At 39.2% G+C, this 25,238-nt stretch overlaps 1 protein-coding gene across 1 annotated transcript in view; it reads left to right on the top strand.

Moving 5' to 3' along the window:
• Positions 1 to 25,238, top strand: part of DNAH5 (dynein axonemal heavy chain 5) — a 239,614-nt gene that overhangs the window by 93,668 nt on the left and 120,708 nt on the right. Inside the window, 9 exon segments of the mRNA XM_070476407.1 lie at positions 2,450 to 2,584; positions 3,434 to 3,541; positions 5,521 to 5,674; positions 13,272 to 13,418; positions 16,394 to 16,635; positions 18,873 to 19,049; positions 19,495 to 19,696; positions 20,860 to 21,002; positions 21,957 to 22,091. Of these exon segments, the coding sequence (XP_070332508.1) occupies positions 2,450 to 2,584; positions 3,434 to 3,541; positions 5,521 to 5,674; positions 13,272 to 13,418; positions 16,394 to 16,635; positions 18,873 to 19,049; positions 19,495 to 19,696; positions 20,860 to 21,002; positions 21,957 to 22,091 (1,443 nt within the window).

The following is a 25,238-nucleotide window of genomic DNA, read 5'->3' as shown; positions in this document are numbered from 1 at the left end:
AATAGATACATGTATATATATAAAACTGAATTACTTTGCTGGATACCTGAAACTAACACAATATTGTAAATCAACTATACTCCACTATAAAATAAAAATTAGAAAAACAAGAAAATTATAGACTGGTTGTGGAGCAAGTATCTCCCTGGTATAAGGTAGAAAAGGGTATCATTGCAAAAATGATTTGTCATGTATAGTTTTATTAAGTACACTTGAAGAAATGAACATTTATAGCATAGAAATGAAGTGAATACTATCTGAATTGATTTAAGAGCCAAAGAAATATGCATATTGATGTGTGCTCTTTATTCCACCTACACATTTATCATAAAGTGTTATGTGTCCTCATGGTTTTGAGGAACCTCTAGTTCAAGCTTCTTTGAATCTAAATTATTTCTTATACCCACAGATTCAGCTAAATTCAATTCTCACTCAAAACGTTCTTAGTGTCTTTTGCTTGTGCTCAGCCACTCAATCTTGTCCGACTCTTTGCAACACCATGGACTGTGGCCCACCAGACTCCTTTGTCCATGGGACTTCTCCTGCAAGAATACTGGAGTTGGTTGCCATTTCCTACTCCAGCAGATCTTTCCAACCCAGGGATCTAACCTGAGTCTCCTGCATTGGAAAATGGATTCTTTACTCTTGTGCCAACTGGGAAGTCCCCTTCACTCTGTCTTCTTTCTGTGCTGTATCTTGTATGTAGAGAAACTCCCACATCACTAACTCCTGCCCTCTTCTCTAATTTCACATCTGTTTCCTTCACTCCTATTGCTCTTGTTCACAAGGTCACTGGGAAAGGATACGAGTCCATGTGTAGTAAACAATTGGCCCCATGCTGATCCCTTGATCAATAGCCTGGGAATCTTGCTTCGTGCCCACATATTTAACTGAGTCTAATTATGGAAAACTTTTTAAAATTAATTCCACCCACCAACAATTTCAAGTCATTGGTACTTTTATGCAAGCTTGCTTATGTTTCTATTTTATTGAAGATTAGAACTTAAACTCCTTGAAGGCAGAAACTCAATCTGAATATTTTTATGTGCCCTATCCATCAAATGATTGGTATTAAGTGATGCATGCAGCTTCCAATTGGCAGATAATTTTTTTCTGTAGGTTTTTATAAATTATGATTACAAATATAGTCATTGAAGGCAAAAGGCAATGGGGGCAGCAGAGGATGAGGTGGTTAGATAGCATCACCATCTCAATGGGCATGAATTTGGGCAAACTCCAGGAGATAGTGGAGGACAGAGGAGCCTGATGTGCTCCAGTCCATGGGGTTGCAGAGAGTCAGATATGAATTAGCAACTGAACAACAATAAAAAATATAACATTAGCTTATCCTCCTAACCATTTTTGAGTGTACAGTTCAGTGGTGTTGTGAAACAGATCTCCATAGCTTTTTTCTCTTGCAAAGTGGAAACTCTATACCCATTAAAAAACTCCACTCTCTCCTTCCCTTTGTTCCCTGGTAACCATCATTGAACTTTCTGTTTCTATGAATTTGCCTGCTTTAGATACCTTATACAAATGGAACCACAAGTATTTGTCTTTTTGTGACTGGCTTATTTAACTTAGTATAATGTCCTCAAGTTTCATTCATGGTATAGCATGTGATAGTACTTGCTTCCTTTTTATGATTGAATATCATTCCAGTTTCCATATATGCTACGTTTTGTTTATCCATTCATCTGCCAATGGGCCTTTGGGTTGCTCCCACCTTTTGGCTGTTGTGAATAGTGTTGCTATGAACACGGGTGTGCAAATATATTTTTGAGGCTCTGCTTTCAGTTCTTTGGGATATAGTCCCTGAAGTGGGGTTGTTGGATCCTATGTTGGTTTTATTTAAAGAAGTTTGAGTAACTGCCAGAGATACTGTTTCCTATGGTAGTTGGAGAATTGTTTTTTAATTATTTGCTTTATATGTGCTAAAATTTTGTTTGATTGAGCTTTTATAAATATATGTCAAGAGGTTAACAAAGCTGGGGGCTTGGCTTTCCAATTTGTCCTTATTGTTACCCCATTCCCCTCTTTGATATTTTATCTTTTAACCTTATATGATGGTCATGAGCGAGGTCACAGTTTAATTCTGGTTCAAAATTTTAGTTTTCGAGAATGAGGACGTTTTCTTGTGGATAATTGGCTTAAGGGAACCTGTATATTCCATGAAGAAGTTTACTCCTTTCTCCCTGTCAAGATCTGTGTATTATCAATAGTTTTATGATCTAAGGGCTTAAATTAGTGATGACACAGGGGAGTGGGCTCTTTTGGGTATTCTCCATTTCCTAAAAAGTTATTGATTAAAAAGATTTATTGCTCCACTAACTGTACATGTGTTCAAAAGGAAAATCAGCATTTATTCATTATGCCTCTGTCAAATTTGTACAGTTGCCATGGGTAACTTAATTTTGAAATTAAGCCCAGTGTTCTTCATATTCTTCAGGTACATTATGACTTTGGTCTGCGTAATATTCTGTCAGTTCTGCGAACCCTGGGAGCAGCCAAAAGAGCCAGCCCCACGGATACGGAGTCCACGATCGTCATGCGTGTGCTGCGAGATATGAATCTTTCCAAACTGGTGAGGTTCACAGATGGAGCTGTTCCACCTGCTTAAATTTCAGTTTAAGCGCAAATGAGATTTAGAAATATTTATTTAAAGAGCTCATTTAAAATGCTTAATTATCAGATGAAGCACTTTAAATTTCATAGAGCATGACTTTAAATTACATTTTTTTCAGAAGTAATTTCTGTGGTGACTCATATCTAGTCTAACACATGTCTATTCCAATAGAATGAAAATGGATTTTAAAAAAATCTACATCTTAAGTTTCCAGATATCTCGAAATTTTTGTGTTTTAGAGCTATAATCTCACCTTTTTAAAAGTAGACTTTGGCAGGAAATTGTATGTAAGATTTTGCAAGTGTGTAAAATTTCACATTCTTTGACTTCACAGTTGAGACTGACAATCAGTCATCTGGTTATCAGTGAATCTATATACAGTGAATCTATATCTATATGGATGATATATTTTTCCAAAGTAAAAGTATGAACTAAACAAATTTCACTTCATGAATTTGCCACTGTTTAACTTGATAAATTCTTTTTCATTTAAATGAGAAATTGTAGGTTATGTAGTAACTCCCTAAACTGGTTGTTTTACAGAAAGTTGTCACATAGGCAGTATTTTCTTTCCTTTTATTTTCTTCCTTTTTTCCCGTCTTCTCCTCTACCCTCCCTCCCTTTTAAAAACTAATTTTTAATGCGTGGGAAACATGATGAAAATATTTCTCAACTTCAGTGGAGGTATTTTATTTATTACTAGCTATGATAAAGTAATCTGAAATGAGTTACTCATTTTCAGTTTGCCTAATATTTCTGTGCTTGTGTCAGAAGAGTTGGTCTGATTTCCTTTCTTTTCTTTTTGAGATTGATGAGGATGAACCTTTATTTTTGAGTTTGATTGAAGATCTCTTCCCAAATATTCTTCTGGACAAGGCGGGTTACCCTGAACTGGAAATGGCAATTAGTAGACAGGTAACATGTTTCACAGGACATCAAACTATGTGTTCCTGTCATCTGAATTTCATGAGAATCAAGTGGAGCTGGTGTGGTCTAAATCTACAGATTCTGAGAACAACACCAAGGCTGTGACTACAGGTTTAGGAGAAGCCACTGCATGCCATTAATAGAGTTTTTCCTGCCAGGGGGCCTCCTAATGTCGTTCAACCACAGTTAGCCATGTGCTGGTGGCAGTGTTGCTGATGGAGACCGTTCCACACCAGATTCCCAATGACAAGCGATGGGTCAGCATGGGCCGGTGGGGTGCGGCCTGCTGCCTTACCTGTGCCAGGCTTGGTTCTCTCTGCAGCTCTGGTGTTTGTTTATCATCTTGCTTTGGTGTCCTGACTCCTGCTACCGAGAGTCATTTGGAGTGATCGCATGTGGCTGCTTCGCTGTCCCTCTTTCTCCCCAGGCCAAGGATCACTTGTGATTTCTTCCTTGGGCTCTGGGGGATCCATCATGTTAAGTGTATCATGAGGTGTCTGGATTCCCCATGATACTTGGTGCAGCTTTAACTTTTAATCATCTTCCCGTGCTGTGCTGTGCTAAGCCACTTCAGTTATCTCCAACTCTTGTGACTCTAGGAACTATAGCCCTCCAGGCTTCTCTGTCCATGGGATTCCAGCCCATTACTGGAGTGGGTTGCCATGGCCACCTCCAGAAGATATCCCCCTAGGGAACAGACTGTGTCCCTTACATCTGCATTGGCAAGCGGGTTCGTTACCACTAGCACCTCCTGGGAAGCCCTATAATCTTCCTAGGAATGGAAAAAATCTTGTGCCTCAATTTCCTTTCCTATGAAAAAGCGTTTGGAAAAAAAAAGCTTTATAGAAATGATGACTGGCTCATATTTATAAAATGCATTTCAATTCCTTGAATGAATTTGTAATAAAAATTAAATATAGTAGTATTTTATAGAGACTTTCCTTTTAAAAATCAGTGTATAAAAATCTTAATCTCCCAATCAGGTAAAAGTTATAATTCATTTTGCAAATGGCTTCTTCATCATATGGCCAACTTAATTGTAGCATTGCCTAAAAATGCTAAGTATAAGCTAATTTATAAAATGACTTACATTTGTAATTTGTAGCATATGAGAAATCTGAAGAGTCGATAGATAGCATAAAATAATACATAAGTAGTATCCAAAAATTATTTAAGTAAAAATAAAAGCGTCATTTATAGTTAATTTAAGCATAGCATGACGGTGATGAGCATGAACCATAGGACTGAATCTTGGGGTCAGATCCTTACTCCATAACTTTACAACAAATAATCTTGGGTAAATTACTTAGTCTCTTTGTGTCTCAGTTTCCTTGTCTGTAAAATGAAGATATCATTTGTACTAAGCTCGGAGAAATTAAATTTAGAATAATGTTTCACAGAGTAGCTTCCATATATCTGTTTGATGGATAAAAACTATCCATTAGACTTACAAAGATGGCTTGGTATTTGTATGGAATTTCAGTCAACTTGGTATGCTTGAAATGATCTTTTATCCTAAATACTATCTTCTAAATGAAACATCTAAGATAATTTTGCTATTTGAGCCTTTGCTTTTCAGTTGCTCCTAATGTGTACATTCATGTAAATATAAGTGTTTGTAATTCCCTAAGTCAGATACGGATTAGGTTGGAATATCATTTTGATTATGTTCAGCCTGCTTTTTGTCTAGGTGTATATATTTTCTATTGTGGTAAAACTCATTACATAAATATACCTTTTAAACTACTTCTTAAGTGTACAGCTCAGTGGTATTAAATGCATTCATTGTATTGTGCAAACATCACTACTGTTGGCCTTCAGAACTTTTTCTATCTTTCCAAACTGGCACGTCATATGTATTAATAATAACTCCCCATACCTCTAACCTTGCTCTGTATCTGTACTTATTTTGAACACAACGATAAGTCCTGATTGCTGTTTATGTGGGGATTTTGTTTTATTTTCAGGTTGAAGAAGCTGGTTTAATCAACCATCCTCCTTGGAAACTGAAAGTCATCCAGCTGTTTGAAACCCAGAGAGTGCGGCATGGAATGATGACCCTAGGGCCAAGTGGAGCTGGGAAGACCACTTGCATCCACACCTTGATGAAAGCCCTGACAGGTAAGGGCACAGTCAAGCCTCATTACCCTGGGGACACGTTTTGTGACAGGTGAATGCTCCGAGAGGAATGCAAATATAGATGTACATTAACATATTTTATAGGAGGAGACCTCTTGGAGAAGGAAATGGTAACCCACTCCCATATTCTTGTCTGGGAAATCCCATGGACAGAGGACCTGGCAGGCTACAGTCCATGGGGTTGCCAAGAGTCAGAGCATGCATGCAACAAGATTAGAGTTGAATAGCACGGGCTCACAAAAGAGTCAGACACGACTTAGCGACTAAACTGCAGCAGCAGCATATAAGATACAACTTTTTTGAATACCGGATATGCTTTAGAGATAACACAGTACATTAGTAGACCAGAGGAGAAAAACATTGTTTTCCAGCTTATGTTTTAAATTAAAAAAAAAGTTTTATTTGACTGTGATGCATGGCCTGAGGGATCTTAGTTTCCCAATCAGGAATCAAACTGTGCTCCCCACAGTGGAAGCACAGAGTACTAACCACTGGACTGCCAGGGAACCCCCATTTCCAGCTTTATTCAGATATTATTTGGACACGTGTAAGTTTAAGATGTGCAGTATGCTGATTTGATCCATTTATATGTTGCAAAATTATTGTCACCATAGCATTAGTTACCACCTCCAGCATATCACATAATAACCATTTCGTTTTTGTGATGACAGCATTTAAGATCTATTGATAGTTTCTTAGAAATATTCAAATATTTGTATGATACAGTGTTATTAGCTATAATCACCATACTCTACATTAGGTGCCCAAACTTGCTAATCTTATAACTGGAATTCTGTACCCTTTTCCAACATCTCTCCATGCCCCACCCCCAATCCCTTGTAACTACAATTCTACAATTTGTTGTTGTTCAGTCACTAAGTCATGTCCGATTCTTTGTGACCCCATGGACTGCAGCATGCCAGGTTTCCTTCTCCTTCACTATCTCCTGGAGCTTGCTCAAACTGATGTCCATTGAGTCATTGGACATCATGGAGTCATTGGAGTCATTGACTCAATGTCATTGAGACATTGACATCTTTGAGTCAGTGATGCCATCCTACCATCTTGTTCTCTGTCGTCTCTTTCTCCTCCTGCCTTCAGTCTTTCCCAGCATCAGCATCTTTTCCAAAGAGTCAGCTCTTTGCATCAGGTAGCCAAAGTATTGGAGCTTCTGCTGAAGTTGTTTCTCTGAGTTTGACCTTTTTAGATGCCACATATAAGTGAAATCACACAGTATTTGTCTTTCTATGTCTGACTTATTTCATTTAGCATAATACCCTCAAAGTCCATCCATGTTTTCACAAATGGCAGGATGTTCTTATTTTTTTAGATTAATAATATTCCATTGTGTATGTGTGCCACATATTCTTTATTCATTTATCCATGGACAGACATAAGATTGTTTCTACATCTTGGCTTTTCTGAATGATGCAAACATGTTTTTAAAGTGATTTCATGGACTGTGTTATATGTTTTACATATGTTATGCCATTTAATTTTCAAAATGGTCTTGAGATGTGACTACTGTTATCCCCATTTTGGACAAAAAAGTCAAGATTCAACTTCAGAAATACTCAACATCAAAAAGATGGTAAATAATGAGACTCAGAATTAAGGTCAGAGCCCATTAAGGAAAAACCCAGAATTTTCCCAGTATACCATACCATTTCACAATTATGACTTAATATAAGATGCTTAATATATAAGACCCAGGTCTCCCACATTGCAGGTGGATTCTTTACCAGCTGAGCCACAAGGGAAGCCCAAGAAGACTGGAGTGGGTAGCCTATCCCTTCTGCAGCCGATCTTCCCGACCCAGGAATAGAACTGGGATCTCCTTCATTGTAGGCAGATTCTTTACCAGCTGAGCTACCAGGGAAGCTCCAATATAAGATGCTACCTCTCAGTAAATACAAGATAATTCCAAACCTGATTCTTAAATTCTATGTATCAAGTCTAAAAGTCTGTTCTGTACATCTGTGTCTCTTTTTCTGTTTTGCATATATGGGAGAAGGCAAGGGTGGGATGTTCTGAGAGAACAACATTGAAACAAGTATACAATCAAGGGTGAAACAGATCACCAGCCCAGGTTGGATGCATGAGACAAGTGCTCAGGCCTGGTGCACTGGGAAGACCCAGAGGGATGGGATGGAGAGGGAGGCGGGAGGGGGATCGGGATGGGGAACACATGTAAATCCATGGCTGATTCATGTCAATGTATGGCAAAAACCACTACAATACTGTAAAGTAATTAGCCTCCAACTAATAAAAATAAATGGAAAAAATAAAAAAATTAAAAAACCCCAAAAATTAAAATTAGTGATCAGCAAAAAAAAAAAAAAAAAATTCTATGTATTGAAAAATCACCCTAACTGTAAACTAATTTCCTGCCCAGATCAGATATTTTTCTTGAGAAGTGAAATCAGTGCACTTAGTTCCCAGATGTCCCTAAGCCTTACATCTAAGCCCCTAACCCAGGGTCATCTAAGCATAATGGGTATTGCCTTGTACACAATTATCCTTGTATTCTTTGGTTCTTATTAAACATTGATGACTTTCTTCTTAGAAGTATTGGTAACCCTTAGTCATGGCAGTTAAGTTCCAAAAGTTCACAGAGCTTTGGCTGTTAGAATGCACCATGCATTGTCTCACAGGGATGTTTCTTGGCTGGGTTTCTGGTCGGCTCATGGAACCTCAGTGCACTGGTACTGGTTGGTGGCGATGGTCTATATTTGTTTTAGGGTCCTGCACGCATTGGATTTAGTCTGTTTCCTCAGCAATGGGATGAAGTGAATTCTGTACAACAGGAATCTACATCGGGGTCTTCACACTGAGACAGGATTATACTTTCCACTAGCACCTACCTCCACCAAAACTGAGATTTCACTTGCAGGACTTTATCATGGGATTTTCATGTGTGCTATTAAAATTCTGTTTGGGGATCTTTTGGAGAAGGAAATGGCAACCCACTCCAGTATTCTTGCCTGGAAAATTCCATGAATGGAGGAGCTTGGCAGGCTACAGTCCATGGGATTGCAAAGAGTTGGACACAACTGAGCAAATTCACTGGTTCATATTTGCTCTTTTCAGTTCAGTCAGTCAGTTCAGTCGCTTAGTCGTGTCCGACTCTTTGCGACCCCATGGACTGCAGCACGCCAGGCTCTCTGTCCATCACCAACTCCCAGAGTTTACTCAACCTTATGTCCATTGAGTCAGTGATGCCATCCAACCATTTTATCCTCTACTGTCCCCTTCTCCTCCTGCCTTCAATCTTTCCCAGCATCAGGGTCTTTTCCAATGAGTCAGTTCTTCGCATCAGGTGGCCAAAGTATTGGAGTTTCAGCTTCAGCATCAGTCCTTCCAATGAATACCCAGGACTGATTTCCTTTAGGATGGACTGGTTGGATTTCCCTGCAGTCCAAGAGACTCTCAAGAGTCTTCCCTAACACCATAGTTCAAAAGCATCAGTTCTTTGGCGCTCAGCTTTCTTTATAGTCCAACTCTCACATCCATACATGACTACTGGAAAAACTATAGCTTTGACTAGATGGACCTTTGTTGGCAAAGTAATATCTCTGCTTTTTAATATGCTGTCTAGGTTGGTCATAACTTTCCTTCCAAGGAGTAAACGTCTTTTAATTTCATGGCTGCAGTCACCATGTGCAGTGATTTTGGAGCCCAAAAAGATAAAGTCTGTCACTGTTTTATCTATTTCCCCATCTATTTGTCATAAAGTGATGGGACCAGATGCCATAATCTTAGTTTTCTGAATTTTGAGTTGTAAGCCAACTTTTTCACTCTCCTCTTTCATTTTCATCAAGAGGCTCTTTAGTTCTTCACTATCTGCAATAAGGGTGGTGTCATCTGCATATCTGAAGTTATTGATATTTGTCCCAGCAATCTTGGTTCCAGCTTGTGTTTCATCTAGCCCAGCATTTCTCATGATGTACTCTGCATGTAAGTTAAATAAGCAGGGTGACAATATACAGGCTTGGCGTACTCCTTTCCCTATTTGAAACCAGTCTGTTGTTCCATGTCTAACTGTTGCTTCTTGACCTGCATACAGATTTCTCAAGAGCCAGATCAGGAGGTCTGGTATTCCCATCTCTTTAAGAATTTTCCACAGTTTCTTGTGATCTACACAGTCAAAGGCTTTGACATGGTCAATAAAGCAGAAGTAGATGTTTTTCTGGAACTCTCTTGCTTTTTTGATGATCCAACAGATGTTGGCAATTTGATCCCTGGTTCCTCTTAAATTATTATTCCCTCTATTAAATTATGCTTAATAACACTTTGGTTGGTATGAAGCTACCTTCTGTTAATAAACTACAAATGTGCTGGGTACAGTTACCTGAACAAAATAAATAATGGTGGTGGTGGTTTAGTTGTGTCTGATTCTTGCATTCCCAGAGTGGGGTAGCCCACCAGACTCCTCTGTCCATGGGATTTCACAAACAAGAATACTGAAGTGGGTTGCCATTTCCTTCTTCAGGGGATCTTCCCCACCCAGGAATCAAACCTGGGTCTCCTGCATTGCGGGCAGATTCTTTACCAACTGAGCCACCTGGGAAGCCCTGGTGTCTTAAAATGAGTACTAAACGTTAAATGATATAGATATATTATGTATAATATGTCTAAACTGTGTAATCAATAAGGCATCACTGGCTTTGGAGAAGGTCTTTGCAAGAATGAATAAGTCATTAGACTACTTGCTGTTTATTGACTTGTTCTTGGTTTTAATTTGCAGTACTTTGATGCAGTCTCAAAAACCCAATGATCTGTTTGTTTCCAAGGCAAGACGTTCAAACAGCAGTAATCCAAGTCTATGCCCCAACCACTAATGTTGATGAAGCCAAAGTTGAATAGTTCTACGAAGACCTACAAGACTTTCTAGAACTAACACCAAGCAGGCATGGAAGAAAAATTGCCATGTCTTGAAAGAGTTTACAGTGTAGTGAAGTGACATGGATAATTAGAACTCAGCATAGAAGATTGGATGTGGGGAAGATTTGGACAATTATGGTGTTAGCAGAGGCAAAGGAGATCAGAAACCTTTCTAAGGAATTCTAGAAAGGCTTACGGAGCAGGTGCTACTTCATCTGAGGTTTGAGGGTTAAATAGCAGATGGATCAAAGGTATTCTTAGCAGAATGAAGAGGCTGAGTAGACAGAAGGGACTGGTGAAAGCCTGATACACCAGGGGAAGTGCTCTGGTATGGATAAGATGTAATTTGTGTTGGGGGGGTGGGCATGGGGAGGCGCAGAGGGGTAACCGATGCTATTGGTGCCCAGGGCTACCTCTCTTTGACCCTCCCCTGCTACAGATACAACCATTGGACAGTTTCTCCCCCAAACACCAGTGGTATCTTTGAGTTTGTCAGCCTCATGTCTTTCCAGTTCCTGGGAACTGGCTCAGCCTAGAAGAAGGGATTGGGTGGGATTTAATGCTCCTGAGGCAGCCATGCCCTCAACCAATATGGCGGAAAGAGTGGAAGGCAAATGCCCATCTCCTCCAGTCTCCTCGAGGGACACTCCATCTGTGATCAGCTCGCCAACAAGCTCTTGGTTGGCTTTCTCTCCTTTCCGGTCACACTGTCTTTCGCCTGAATTCAAACTCCCAGTTCCCCTGTCTTTATCTCAGCTTTGCTTCTGGGGGAACTCAAATTGAAGCAACGGCGCAGCATGGGAAGCTTTGTAACTTTAGCTGAACTCTTAGATTTTATCCTGTGGCTGATGGGGAGCCGTAGAGCTGGGGAATGGTGTGGTTAGCCCCGTGTGCCATGAAGAACACAGACTGTGGACAGGAGGGGCCGTCTGGGGACCTCTGTAAGGAGGACCTAAGGAGTGGACAGCAAGGAAAGAATGCTTACTCTGGGACAGAGTCCATGAAGGTGGAAAGAATTAAGAGGAATAAGTTTAACCAGCATTTAAAAAATCAAGCCTTTTTTTTTTCTTAGAGTGATTGTATAAAAATATTACAGGATCTTAAATGAAAATGATACTATTCTACCTACAACCATAAAGAAATGACTTGTGATAGTTTCTCTTATATGGGCAACAGACCAAGTCCAGTTTTAATCTATGCTACTGTCAGACATTTGGAGAGTTTGCTGGCCTTTTGTAAAGTGTGATTAGATTTTTTTAAAAAATGTACTGCTTGTCTTATGAATATCATTTATTGAAAAACCTGCATTGTGCCTAAGTTCAGAACTTCAGCACTGTAAAATAATGCAAATAATTAACCCTGATTCTTTTTCTGATTTTGGAGAAAGAGAACTATCATTTAATTTTCTAGAAAAGTTTTAACACCTTTCCAGTGTGCATATCCATGTTTGTGTGCCTGTGCTTGTCAATCTTTCACACAATATGTAACATTTTAGCCTCTATTTTTATGATTTTGCCTTTTAAATCTTTAAAAAATTTTTATTGAAATAGTTGGTTTACATATTCTGTTAGTTTCAGGTGTCCAGCAAAGTGATTCCATTGTATATATATTCTTTTCTAGATTCTCCTCCACTATAGGTTATTATAAGATATTAAATATAGTTCCTTGTTCTACACAGTAGGTCCTTGTTGATTATCTATTATATGTATATATATGTATATGTGTATACTTTAATCCTGAACTCTTAATTTATCCCTCCTTGCCCTTCCCCTTTGGTAACCCTGTTTTCTATGTCTCTGAGTCTATTTCTGTTTTTTAAATAAATTCACTTGTACCATTTTTTAAGATTCCACGTATAATATACTTTAAATCTTTTTCTTTGTTTTTTTTTTTAACTTACTATCTATAGTCTCCTATGTACAGAAATCATCTTACTCGAGAATAGTTTCAGAGTTTGAGAGATTTGCGTATCTTTTTTGAAGTTGACTACAGAAAAATAATTCTTGATTTTTGTAACATTAATTTAGCCGATTTTTTCCAAATGGGCAAGACCATATCTCAGCAAATGAAAGCTGTTAATGAGGAGAATCAGGCATCTTCTAAGTGAATTTCAGATATAAGATTTAACCTGCATGCATGCATGCTTAGTCCTTCAGTTGTGTCTGACTCTTTGTGACCCCGTTGATTGTAGCCCACCATGCTCCTCTGTCCATGGGATTCTCCAGGCAAGAGTACTGGAGTGGGTTGCCATTCCCTTCTCCAGAGGATCTTCCCGACCCAGGGATCGAACCCAGGTCTCCTGCACTGCAGGCAGCTTCTTTACCATCTGAGCCACCAGGGACCCACGATTTAACCCAGTGGACCAGACACCAAAATATTTTGAGCTGTGACATTTGAAACACTTCCAGATTACATTAATTCCCTCATCAATTCCAGCATTTATCATTTCCCCCCCTTTTGTAACATGCAGTTTTCTTTTCCAGATGATAAAAAAAAGTGCTTTAGTCAATAAAATATAATGAGGCTAATTATGATAACCTGGGATGCAGTAAGATATGTATTTTAAATGTAATTTCATATTTTTCATGTTTTGACTATCTGCTGACAGATAGTACACTGCAAACTGGTGCAGTGTTGCCTAATGATGGTTCATTCTACATGTGAGTTGTTTAAAATCTGGATTTACTTGGTATAGATTGTGGAAAACCACACCGGGAAATGAGGATGAATCCTAAAGCGATTACAGCCCCACAGATGTTTGGTCGGCTTGATGTGGCAACGAATGATTGGACCGATGGGATATTTTCTACTCTTTGGAGGAAAACATTGAGGGCTAAGAAAGGTAGGAGATGAATTACAAGTGTGATGTTTTGTTTATTTTAAAATTTTTATTGGAGTAAAGTTGGTTTACAATTTTGTGTTAGTTTCAGGTATACTGCAAAGCCAATCATTATACATGTATCAGTCTTCTTTCCATACAGGTCGTTACAGAGTATTGGGTAGAGTTCCCTGTGCTATACAGTAGGTTTTCCTCAGTTATCTATTTTATATATAGTAGTGTGTATGTCAACCCCTTATCTCTCCTCATCTCTGGTAACCAGAAGTTTGTTTTCCACATCCATGACTCTAAAGAGAGTATTAGTTTATATATATATATATATTTTTTGGTAGCACCACACAGTATGCAAGATCTTAGTTCTCCCACCAAGGATTGAACCTGTGTCCCCTGAGGTGAAAGCATGGAGTTTTAGCCACCGGACCACCATAGTCCCTGAATTACAGCTATAATTTTTGACACGTGCTTCTAAATAAAAGCCTTGGCAGCGATTTAAAATTAGTAGGGGACTTCCTGGTAGTTTAGTGGCTAAGAATCCATCTTCCAATGCAGGAAACGCAAGTTCGAACCCTGGTTGGGGAACTAAAATCCCACATACTGCAGGGAAATTGAGCTTGTGGGCTATAACTAAACCTGATGCAGCCAAATACATAAATATTAAAAAAAAAATAAAATTAGTAAAACTGTATTTTCTGTATAAAGTCTTATCTAAGACCAAGAAGTCATAAATCAGTATGATATTTGTGAATGTTGAAATACAGAAATGATTGATGAATGACTGATTAATGTATTTAAAATACCCACCTCCTCCCTTTTTTTGTTACAAAAGGAATTTTCCTTTTGAAAAAATATTTCTATATTCCTGTGATATCTTAGAATGAAATAGCAAAATCTGTTAAGGAAACTTTATTGTATTAAATCAAGTGATTTCACCATAACTCTTTTAAAAATGGTACTCATCTCAGTATGGCCTATCTTTAGAAACCGATTCTCCTATAAAATTGTAGGTGGAAATGGGCTTCTTAGGAAAGCAGATTGTATCAAAAAGAAAGTTTTTGATCATACTTTATTCTCTTTAGATGACATGTGTGTTTGGCTTTAGTTTAAACCAATTCCTTAAAGGCTAGTGGTTCACTCTGAATATTCTCTTACTTAGGGACCCTGCACACTGAGCCCGGTGATCCCAGAATATAATAAGTTCAGATGGAGGAGGTGACGGTCAGTTCTCCTCTCACTCCTGAATGAGTAGGAGAAAGCACCGTGAAAGCAATTTCAGGGACACAGGAGGATACAGGAGCAGGGCGGAGACATTTGGGCTCACTTCACGAGTCCATGCTTTGGGAGACAGTGTTCCGTTGAAAAACATTTAAGGTGGTACCACGGATCTTCTCTTTGAGGGAATGTGGCTGATCAACCCAACACCAATGGCGAAAGAGAAAAGAAAATGTTGCATTTCTAGTGTACTTGTATTAGAAACTGCTGCTGTTTTATGGGAGTTAAATACACTTTTGTTTCTGACTTATTCTAGTAATCCTGTGTCACACAGATCCAGTGAGCAAATGTTAACTCAGAGAATAGGCCCTCAGAGAGGTGTTTTTTTTTTAACTCTTTAAAAAAAGGCAACATATGCTTATACATTCACAGGGACTCTGGTGATCAGATCACCATTTTCCTTAAACTGCTAGTTGAATGAGCATAATTAGGATTTTCTAAGCATTTCATTTGACGTAGAGTACTGCACAGTTATTACCGATAAAAATTAGAACTACAAACTTGGTCATGGTGCTGGTTGGTAAGAGAGACCTAGTGGTTAAGAAATGAAGAGCAACTGTGAAACCGAATATCTAAATTTACAACGGCATTTCTGTTGGGTGTTCTGCAGATGCTGCTGTCTTTACCTCCAAATATCTCCTGACCTGACATTTGTTGGTCTTTGTGCCCAGTGTCCCTCAGAAAGTGCTCTGTTGGGGACACTCATGACCTCCACCTTGTCACACACAGGCTGTCACTTCTCAGTCTAGCCCCGTTCTTGGCATTGTCTGGCAAAGTTGACCACTCCTTCAAACTCTTCCACCACATGACATCATGGACACCTTCCTCTTCACTTCCGCTTCACTGAGAGGTCAGCCAGCGGGAGGAACCAGAAGAGGAGACCCTGGTTCAGACCCAGAAGTCTGGACATTCAAGTGCTTCTGTTCTCAGACTTCTTAGCTGTTCACTTATGATCTGGGTGAAACTTACCCAGTTCTCGGCTCTCAATGCCATTTCTAAGCTGGTCTCGACATTTTAATCTCTAGTCTTTGAATTCCCAACTCAACAGCTCTATGGGCTGTCTTGTTGAACATCTGAAACTCAGCCTGTGCAAACCAGAATGGATTCTTGGAGCTCTGCCTGTGTCACTCACATCCCTTTCTGCCTTCTCGTCTTCTTTCTAACCAGGTTTGACTTCCTGTTGTTTCTGGAGCATGATCACCTTAAGCTTGTACCCACTTCAGGACCTTTGCAACTACTATTGCCTGAAAAATCCTAGTTCTACATCTCTTCATCACTTCATTCTGCTCCAGAAATATTTCATGGACCTCCTTATCTAAAATGCCCCACCTTCTTATCCTGCTGAATTTTTCTTACATATTTCTTTGCATATTGCTTTGTCATCTCTACCCCTTAGAAAGCAACCTCTGTGAAGGGCAGGATGTTGTCTTTTTTATCACCCTATCCCAGGAACAATGCTGATACAGAGAAGGTGCTCAATGAAAATCTGTTCAGGGAACAAATGAATTTTTGCTTTGATTGTGGGCTTTAAACAACTGCTATGTAAAGAACTGGAAGACTCCTATGCAAAGAAATAAGATAATCATTTAGGTCAAAGCTTTATTTAAAAATTAATGAAAATTGCATTGTTATAATATTACTTCAATCATAGTAGTTATGTATATATGTGTCTGTATGTTCTTCCCCTTGCCCTTGGTGGGATGTTTTAGGGGAGCATATTTGGATAGTTCTTGATGGTCCAGTAGATGCCATCTGGATTGAAAATCTGAATTCCGTTTTGGATGATAACAAAACACTAACCCTTGCCAATGGCGATCGGATTCCCATGGCTCCAAACTGCAAGATTGTTTTTGAACCTCATAACATTGACAACGCTTCGCCTGCTACCGTCTCAAGAAATGGGATGGTTTTCATGAGTTCTTCTATCCTTGACTGGAGCCCTATTCTTGAGGTAGGATTGGAATCATTTTTGGTATAATTAAAGAGGGAAATAGATCCTTGAGCCTTCCTTTAGAGTGTGCACTGATTTTCCTGCAGACTTCCTGGTGTAATTGCATTTGAATGCTGATGTTTGTGGGAGATCCTTGAATGCTCTTGCGACCTTCAGCCCTGGCTGTCCCTTTAAGATTTCTTCAGTGCTCAGGGTTCTTCAGCTCGGGTTGAGGAATCATTGCAAGGCCTAGGTGAATCAATAATCCTACCATGCTGTAAATGAATAAGGAAAATTTAAGCAACCATCTTAGAATATTAACTTGAAGGATATAATTTATTAAAATTACATATAAAGAATTTTTATGAGATTCAATAGTAATAATGTTAGTTTTAAGTTTGCACCTGGAAATAATATTTCAGATAATCTGTTTAATTCCTCATAAGGTATATTATTTTATTACTACCAGTATATGTTAGAGTATATCGATTATGGTAAGATTGTAATTGAATGCCTTGCATACTCACATACTTTACTAAATAAATACCATAATGTAAGGCAGAATGCTTATTAGATGAGCTGTCAGTACAATCTTTTTTGACACTGTCTGTCAAATTATTATTTTCACTTGAATAAGTTTTTCGGAGATAATTTTGATTAAAAACTTATGAATACATATTTCAAATTAGGGGATTATAAAGAAAAATGATTCTGATGTACAGTTGGATATGTCACTAAAAATGCTTCTGAAAATTTCAGATTTCACAATTAAATTATCCATCCTTCAAGGAGAATTCAGAACAAGAGTTCTCAACTCTGGCTTTCCAAGAATAATCACCAATGGCATTTCTTTAAAATACAGATAACTGTGTCACACCTCAATCTATCAAACTGGAATCTCTGGGGAGAAAGGTGTTCTAAATGTTTTTAAAAAAATACCACAGTGGATTCAGGCTTGGTAACCAGGGATACAGCAAACTCCAAGTGAAAATGAATTTGTGATTTTCCCCCAAATACTTCAAATTTACAACGGCTTTTAGAAAATATTTTTACACTGTTAGCTAATGAATATTTACAGTTTGCTATTTGTAAAATAAGTTTCTATTGTATTCTGTCCACATTGAGGGTGAATAAGACCTTTATATCAATGCTAATTTGCTTACAAATGGTTAGCAAGAAGCAGGACTCATAAAAATCTGACTGGAAATGTTCAGAGGAGGGCAGGGCGGCTCTGCGAGAGTCACTGGAGGGCTGAAAATGGAGACGTTGCGTTCATGAGACTCCGTGAACCTCTGTGAGTCACGCCGGTTACTTGGCCCTGTGTATGATATTTTCTGCTTCCATCAACTTCAAAGTGCTATGTTTTGGTTTTGTCATTGTGCAATCATGTTGAATTCATGAAATTATGGATAACTGAGAATCACCGTTCTATTGCTTCTGTTCAGAGTCTCTAAGAATGACCTGGTTTCTTGATGCCAAGGGAAATATCCTCATCTGAAGAAAATATTGTTGTGTGTTAAGTGGTATTTTGTTATGAGTCACATGCAATTTCCTAATACTGGCTTTCCTAAATGACTAAATTCTCCATTTTCCTGAGTATTCCTTGATATTTTTTCTACATTGGTTATTAATTAGATTAGAAGAAGTAAGACTGTGATATATCTTTGTCTCCCATTTTGAATAATCCGAGAATGGATTTCCTTTATCTTTTATTCCTCTTTCTTTTTCTAAATTATTTCCACGTACATGCTTCCTCATTTTCTCCGAGCACATTTTAACCAAAAGCCTAAGACTTCTCCCTTTATTTTGACTTCAAGACCTGAGCTTAGGTGTAGTGTAGCTGAACTTACAGATACTAGAATCAGACTCTGGGATCATTTTTTTCCAAATGACTTGGACTTACCAGGTGGCTCACTGGTAAAGAATCCACCTGCAACACAGTGGGTTTGATCCCTGGGTTGGGGATGGCCTTGACACCTGTAAGCTATGGGATCCTGGGTACGTTACTTAAACTCCTTGGGCCTTAGTTTCCTTATCTGTAGAAGGATAATAACCATCCCTATCTCATAGAATTGTTTTGACATTAAATGAGGTCACACATGAAAGAATTTATATCAAGGCCTGGTGCATTACAAGTGCAATATAATCATTAGGTATTATTATTGTTAACTGATATTAAAAAACTCTTGTACCTCAACTAGATCGTTTTTCTGGTGTGCTAATAAATTTAATGAATGCATTCATCTGAACACTAACAGGGTTTTCTTAAAAAACGTTCGCCTCAAGAAGCTGAAATTCTTCGTCAGCTGTACACCAGGTCGTTTCCAGACCTGTATCGCTTCAGTATTCAGAACTTAGAGCATCAGATGGAGATGCTGGAGGCCTTTGTGGTCCTGCAAAGCCTCAACATGCTCCAGGGCCTCATCCCTCCCAAGGTAAATCCCTCAATTTTCTAGAAATTTCTCCCGTGTTAGCTGAGCCACACTTTGCAGAGTGCGAGACTTGAAGTTGATTCTTAGAGCCATAGTGGGAGGGGAAGGTTTCAATCATGGACTTCACATATTAATGCTGTGTGTGTGTGTGTTTTCATTTCATTTTTTTTAAACAAAGCAAGCCACGGTTTCTATTGATCACTTAGGGGCAGGTTCACAGTCATCTAAAAGAATTCTAAATTTATTTCAGAAACTTGCTTTATATTCCCAGACATAAGTTCTGAATTTATTCTCCAGTTTTATTCATCTTTTCCTCGTTTTATTCTTTTTTTTTGGGGGGGGAGCTGTTATCCCTTTTAGATCTTTACTTAAATTTTCATTGAGATATCAAAGCCAAGTCTTGGTTTGAGAATGAAGTAATTAAAAGGAAAGTTTCTTGCGTATGCAGGAGCAAGGCGGGGAGGTCACGGCGGAGCACCTGGAAAGACTGTACATCTTCTCGCTGATGTGGAGCGTGGGGGCGGTGCTGGAACCGGACGGCCGGCGCCGCATGGAGCATTGGCTGCGCTCCCGGGAGATGCTGGCCTTGGACCTGCCGCCCCTCGCGGGGCCTGACGACTCCATGTTTGACTATTACGTTGGGTCGGATGGTGAGTCCTGGGCTTCTATCCGTCCGTCACATGTGGGGCCTCCCCTCCCCCCAATGTCTAATATTTACCTTCTAGCTCTCTACCTACCTATTTATCGGTCTGTATTTCCAAATGGTAATCAATACTGTTTGCTGTAAAATTGAAATGGAAATGTTTATGTGTGTTTGAAAGAGAGCCCATGATTTCTTTTTCATATGTTTATTTCAGTTCGGTTCCAGATGCACATTTTCTTGTTGCTAAATATATTGTGTGCTGAACTTTTAATGAGTTAAAAACAAATTCAAAAAATCTCCGAATCAGATGCATTTCAGTTATTCATTTGATATAATCAGCAACTTTTGTAAAAATTACAAAGTGTGAAGTATATTTTTATCAAATAGGTGTGAATATTCATAAATATATGTTATTTATGTGCCTACATATTTGTAAAGTACGTATATACACATATATGTACTACATTTATGTGCAATATTTGTATATGGCATCCTGGAATGTTTTATTTTGGTTTTACAGTTAGAAAACTATGTAATGAAAAATGATTTTAGGTACATACTGCTATCACTGTCCTGATTTTTACACACAGTTTATGTTATTAAAAACCTCTTGAGCATCCATTGAATAGCAAATAAAGAGGGATATCAAACCAGTCAATCCTAAAGGAAATCAGTCATGAGTATTCATTGGAAGAACTGATGCTGAAGCTCCAATACTTTGGCCACCTGATGCGAAGAGCTGACTCATTGGAAAAGATTGAAGGCAGGAGGAGAAGGGGACGACAGAGGATGAGGTAGCTAAATGGCATCACCGACTTGATGGACATGAGTTTGGGCAAGTTCCAGGAGATAGTGATGGACAGGGAAGCCTGGCGTGCTGCAGTCCACGGGGTTGAAGAGTCAGACACGACTTATTGACTGAACAACAAAAACATATTTAAAAAGAAAATTCCAGGATAATTCTTACTATTCCCACTTTTGAATAGCTGGGATTTTTGACTCAGTTGAACACGTACTTAAATACTTAGATGTCTGAATTTAATGATTTTTATTTTTTGAGGGGCTTTTGGAAGATGGCTTCATGAGATGTCAAAAATGTCTGCTCTTTATAACTAGGAATTAAATTTTTAATAGGAATATGAAGATATAAATGTTCTCTGTTCACCTCAGGCAAATGGATGCACTGGAATACGTGTACTGAGGAATATGTCTATCCATCTGACACCACCCCAGAATATGGCTCCATCCTGGTGCCAAATGTTGACAACGTGAGAACCAACTTCCTAATTAAAACCATTGCTAAACAGGGCAAGGTATGGGACTTTCAGTTTTATTTAAAATGACACATTGAGAAATGTCACTTGAAAACATGGAACATCTTGCATTCATTTTAGAATGCTTTATACTGCTGTTTACAATAAATAAAAATATTACCCAAATTAGTATACTACTTCTTTTATTATTCCTCAGTAACAATATTAGGGATTTTCCAGGTGACTCAGTGGTAAGGAATTCACCTGCCAATGCAGGAGATGCAAGAAACTTGGGTTGGATCCCTGAGTTGGAAGATCCCCTGGAGAAGGAAGTGGCAACCTACTCCCATATTCTTGCCTGGAAAATTCCATGGACAGAGGAGCCTGGTGGGCTACAGTCCATGGGGTTGCAAAGAGTCAGAGATGACTGAGCAAGCATACAACAATATTAGAGTTGAATAGCTTTAATTCATAATTAATTGTTTTCTCATATATATATATATATATATATATATATATAGAGAGAGAGAGAGAGAGAGAGAGAGAATGTGAGTTTTGACTTGTTTCTCCAAAGAGGAATCCTTCTCTTTTAGTTTTTGTACTATTTGCCAGGGCTGCCATAACGAAGTGCCACAGCCTTGGAGGCTTAATCAGCACACGTTTCTTTCTGCACAGTTCTGGAGGCCTGAAGTCCAGGATGAAGGTGTTGGCTGGTTTTTCCTGGGGACCTCTCTTTCCTTGGCTTCCGGGTGGCTGTCCTCCCGTGGTCTCTGTGTGTGCATGCCTGTTGCTTCTCTGTGCCTCACAATGTCTGCTTCCTCTAAGGGTACCCTTTAGACTGAACAAGAGCCCACCTTAATGGCCTCATTTTAGCATAATCATCTTTCTCAAGGCCCTATCTCCAGACACAGTCACCTTCTGAGGTTCTGGGAGTTAGGGCATCCTCATATCCACAGTTGAGCCCATGACAATCTTACTGTATTTTTTTTATTTCTTTCTCAACTTCTGTGGTAGGCTGTGCTGTTAATTGGTGAACAAGGAACAGCCAAGACAGTCATAATCAAAGGATTTATGTCAAAATATGATCCTGAAAGCCACGTGATCAAGAGTCTGAACTTTTCTTCTGCAACCACCCCACTGATGTTTCAGGTACTGGCTCTTGGGTGCTGCTAACTGAGCCCAGGTTTGTGATGAGCTTTGGAGGCTTAAATCTCACGACTGTTCCGATGTACCCACTGAACTTCACCCGCAGTTTCACAGCCATCATAAATCCTCTACTTATGTCTTCCAGTATCTCTATATTCAGATTGAAGAGTTCCTGTGACCCCTTAGTTTTGATAATTCACTAGAATGACTCTCAGAATTCAGGAAAATGCTATGCTTATGATTGTGGTTTTATTATAAAAGATATGAATTGGGATCTGACAAAAGAAGAGATGCATAGGGAAAGATTTGGGAGGGTCTCGAATGTGAACCTTCTTTGTCACAGGATGTATTTACTCTCCAGGCACATCTGTATGCCTCACCAACCAGGATGCCCTCCTGAGCCTTGGTGAACAGAGCGGAGTTTTTATTAAAGTTTTATTATAGAAGCATGATCAACTGGCTGTGTGATTGAAGTCAATCTCCAAGCCCCTTCCCCCTGGGAGATCAGCTGGTATCACATGGTTTAAAGCCCTAACACTCTAATCATATGGTTAGTCTTTCTGGCATAAGTGGTCTGAAAGACCCACCGTGAATAACAAAGGCATCCTTTTTATTCAGGAAATTCCACGAATTTAGACTCCCACCTAGGGACCAGGACAAAGGCTAGCCACATTCCTTAGTATATGGCAAGGAATTGGCACATATTTTTACCAGTAACTCTTGGCGGTATTGGGCCTTCCCAGGTGGCACTAGGGTTAAAGAATCCACCTACCAAAGTGGGAGACTCAAGAGACACAGGTTCAATCCCTGGGTCGGAAAGATCCCCTGGAGATGGAAATGGCAACCTACTCCAGTATTCTTGCCTGGGAAATTGCATGGACAGCGGAGTCTGGTGGGCTACAAAGTCCATGGGGCCACACTGAGTCAGACATGACTGAGCTGGTATCTTTCTTGGTAATATTTACCCGTCTCAGGTGGTAAAGACCCGTGTTTTATATCTCTATAACTTGGATTGCAAGGAGATCCAACCAGTCCATCCTAAATGAGATCAGTCCTGGGTGTTTATTGGAGGGACTGATGCTGAAGCTGAAACTCCAATACTTTGGCCATCTCATGCAAAGAGTTGACTCATTGGAAAAGATCCTGATGCTGGGAGGGATTGAGGGCAGGAGGAGAAGGGGACGACAGAGGATGAGATGGCTGGATGGCATCACTGCCTTGATGGACATGAGTTTGAGTAAACTCCGGGAGTTGGTGATGGACAAGGAGGCCTGGTGTGCTGCGATTCATGGGGTCACAGAGGCGGACATGACTGAGCAACTGAACCGAACTGAACATGAAATACTTATTCATTTCCTGGAAAAAGGCACACATAATCTAGAAAACATCCAGATTATTAATATAAAATTCATAAACCATGTAGTAAATTTCTAGAAGCAGTACCATACTGAGGTATAGTAATCAGAAGAATAATAAAGCAGATTTTCAAAGCATTAGCATCTATTCTCTAGGAGTTCCATTGTTGGATTTATAACTAATAACCTTTAACCCAGATCCTTCCTACCCTTCAGTAAGAATGGGGTCTCAGCGCTTCACTGTTTATTTTTCTGTTTAGAGGCATCACGGGATCGTCTGCTCTGTTTAGTGCCTGTTTTGACTGCTAAGCATCAGGGCTTCCTAGTAAGCTAGACTCATTGGTTTTAGAAAGCTTTCAATGAGCCCAACTGCTGTAATTAACTTTCTCGTGATAATTTTCAGCCATTCATGCTAAACAAGGGGTGCTGGAGCTGAGCATTTGTCTCCCATTTACTTGGTTCCAAACCAAATTGAAATTGTAGATGAGAAAATAGATATTGTTCATCCCTCTCGTGTTACCACGACGGCACATACATCAGGGACGCATGTCTGTTGCTGGACAGATTGTTTTCATCTGAGCTTCCTTTGTTTTCACCATAGGATCACTTTCACATGTTTTATCAGTAGGAGGACAGACTCTATGTCCTTTTTTTGCCAGGGACCGTCCAGTTAACTTCTGTTGTCTGAGATAAATGATGAATAGCATCTGCCTCACTAACCAAAGTATGAAGTTTGAACAAAAATTACATGGTCACTGTATTTTTAGCTAAGGAATTCAGTTAGTCTTTTAAGAGAGATGATTCTTTTTTTTCCTCTCAATAAATATTATATTTTTATTTTTGAAAGCAGTTCACACATATCTTTAAAAATGTGAATAATACAGAAAATAAGAAAGTGAAAATTTCTTGAGAGAATTTCTGAAAAGATTTGTTCCTTTAAAAAACAATCTTAAAGTGTTTTGAATGCAACAGCCATCTTATAAATGCTGACGTAGCATTAAGTTTTGGTTTTTAAAAATGAGAATTGTAGGGCTTCTGGTGCTTCAGTGGTTAGGAGTGTGCCTTGCTATGCAGGGAAAAGTGAAAGTGAAAGTTGCTCAGTTGTGTCTGACTCTTTGCAACCCATGGACTATACTGAAGTGGGTTGCCATTCCCTTCTCCAGGGGACCTTCCCAACCCAGGGATCAAACCCAGGTCTCCCACATTGTGGGTGGATTCTTTACCAGCTGAGTCACCATGCAGGGTAATCCCTGGTCTGGGAAGACCCCACATGTTGCTTAGAATGGCTTTCCTCAACTCCATGCCTAAGTCTGTGGATGACTAACAGTCTGTTTTTTATGTCTAAAATGGCAATATCCAACTGGGGTTCACCAAAGCATTCCACGAGTGTGTGAGCTGGACAGACTACAAGGTCAGAATCTTTGTTTTGGTGCCACTGATGGCTTAAGGTGATGTCATCATGACTATCATTCTGCTATTTCAGAGTCAAGTTGTTGTTTATTCTTAGAGAACAGCTTACAGCCCATAGTCCAGGCCCTTGCTAGAGATTTCAACTTTTACCAATAAGCCGGGTTGATAGAAGTGATTTTTATGGGTGATCATCCATCTAAGTCAATACTTCACAAATTATGTTTGGCTAATACTAATCTTGGGGTTTTCCTGGGCACTCACTGGTAAAGAATTCACCTGCTAATGCAGGAGATTCAGGTTTGATCCCTGGGTCAGGAAGATCCCCCAGAGAAGGAAACAGCAACCCACTCCAGTATTCTTGCCTGGGAAATACCATGGACAGAGG

The sequence above is a fragment of the Odocoileus virginianus genome, chromosome 14 (genome assembly GCF_023699985.2).
Source record: "Odocoileus virginianus isolate 20LAN1187 ecotype Illinois chromosome 14, Ovbor_1.2, whole genome shotgun sequence".
Lineage (NCBI taxonomy): Eukaryota > Metazoa > Chordata > Mammalia > Artiodactyla > Cervidae > Odocoileus > Odocoileus virginianus.
The sequence above is the reverse complement of the archived record's forward strand: the minus strand, read 5'-3'. Positions and strand labels throughout refer to the sequence as shown.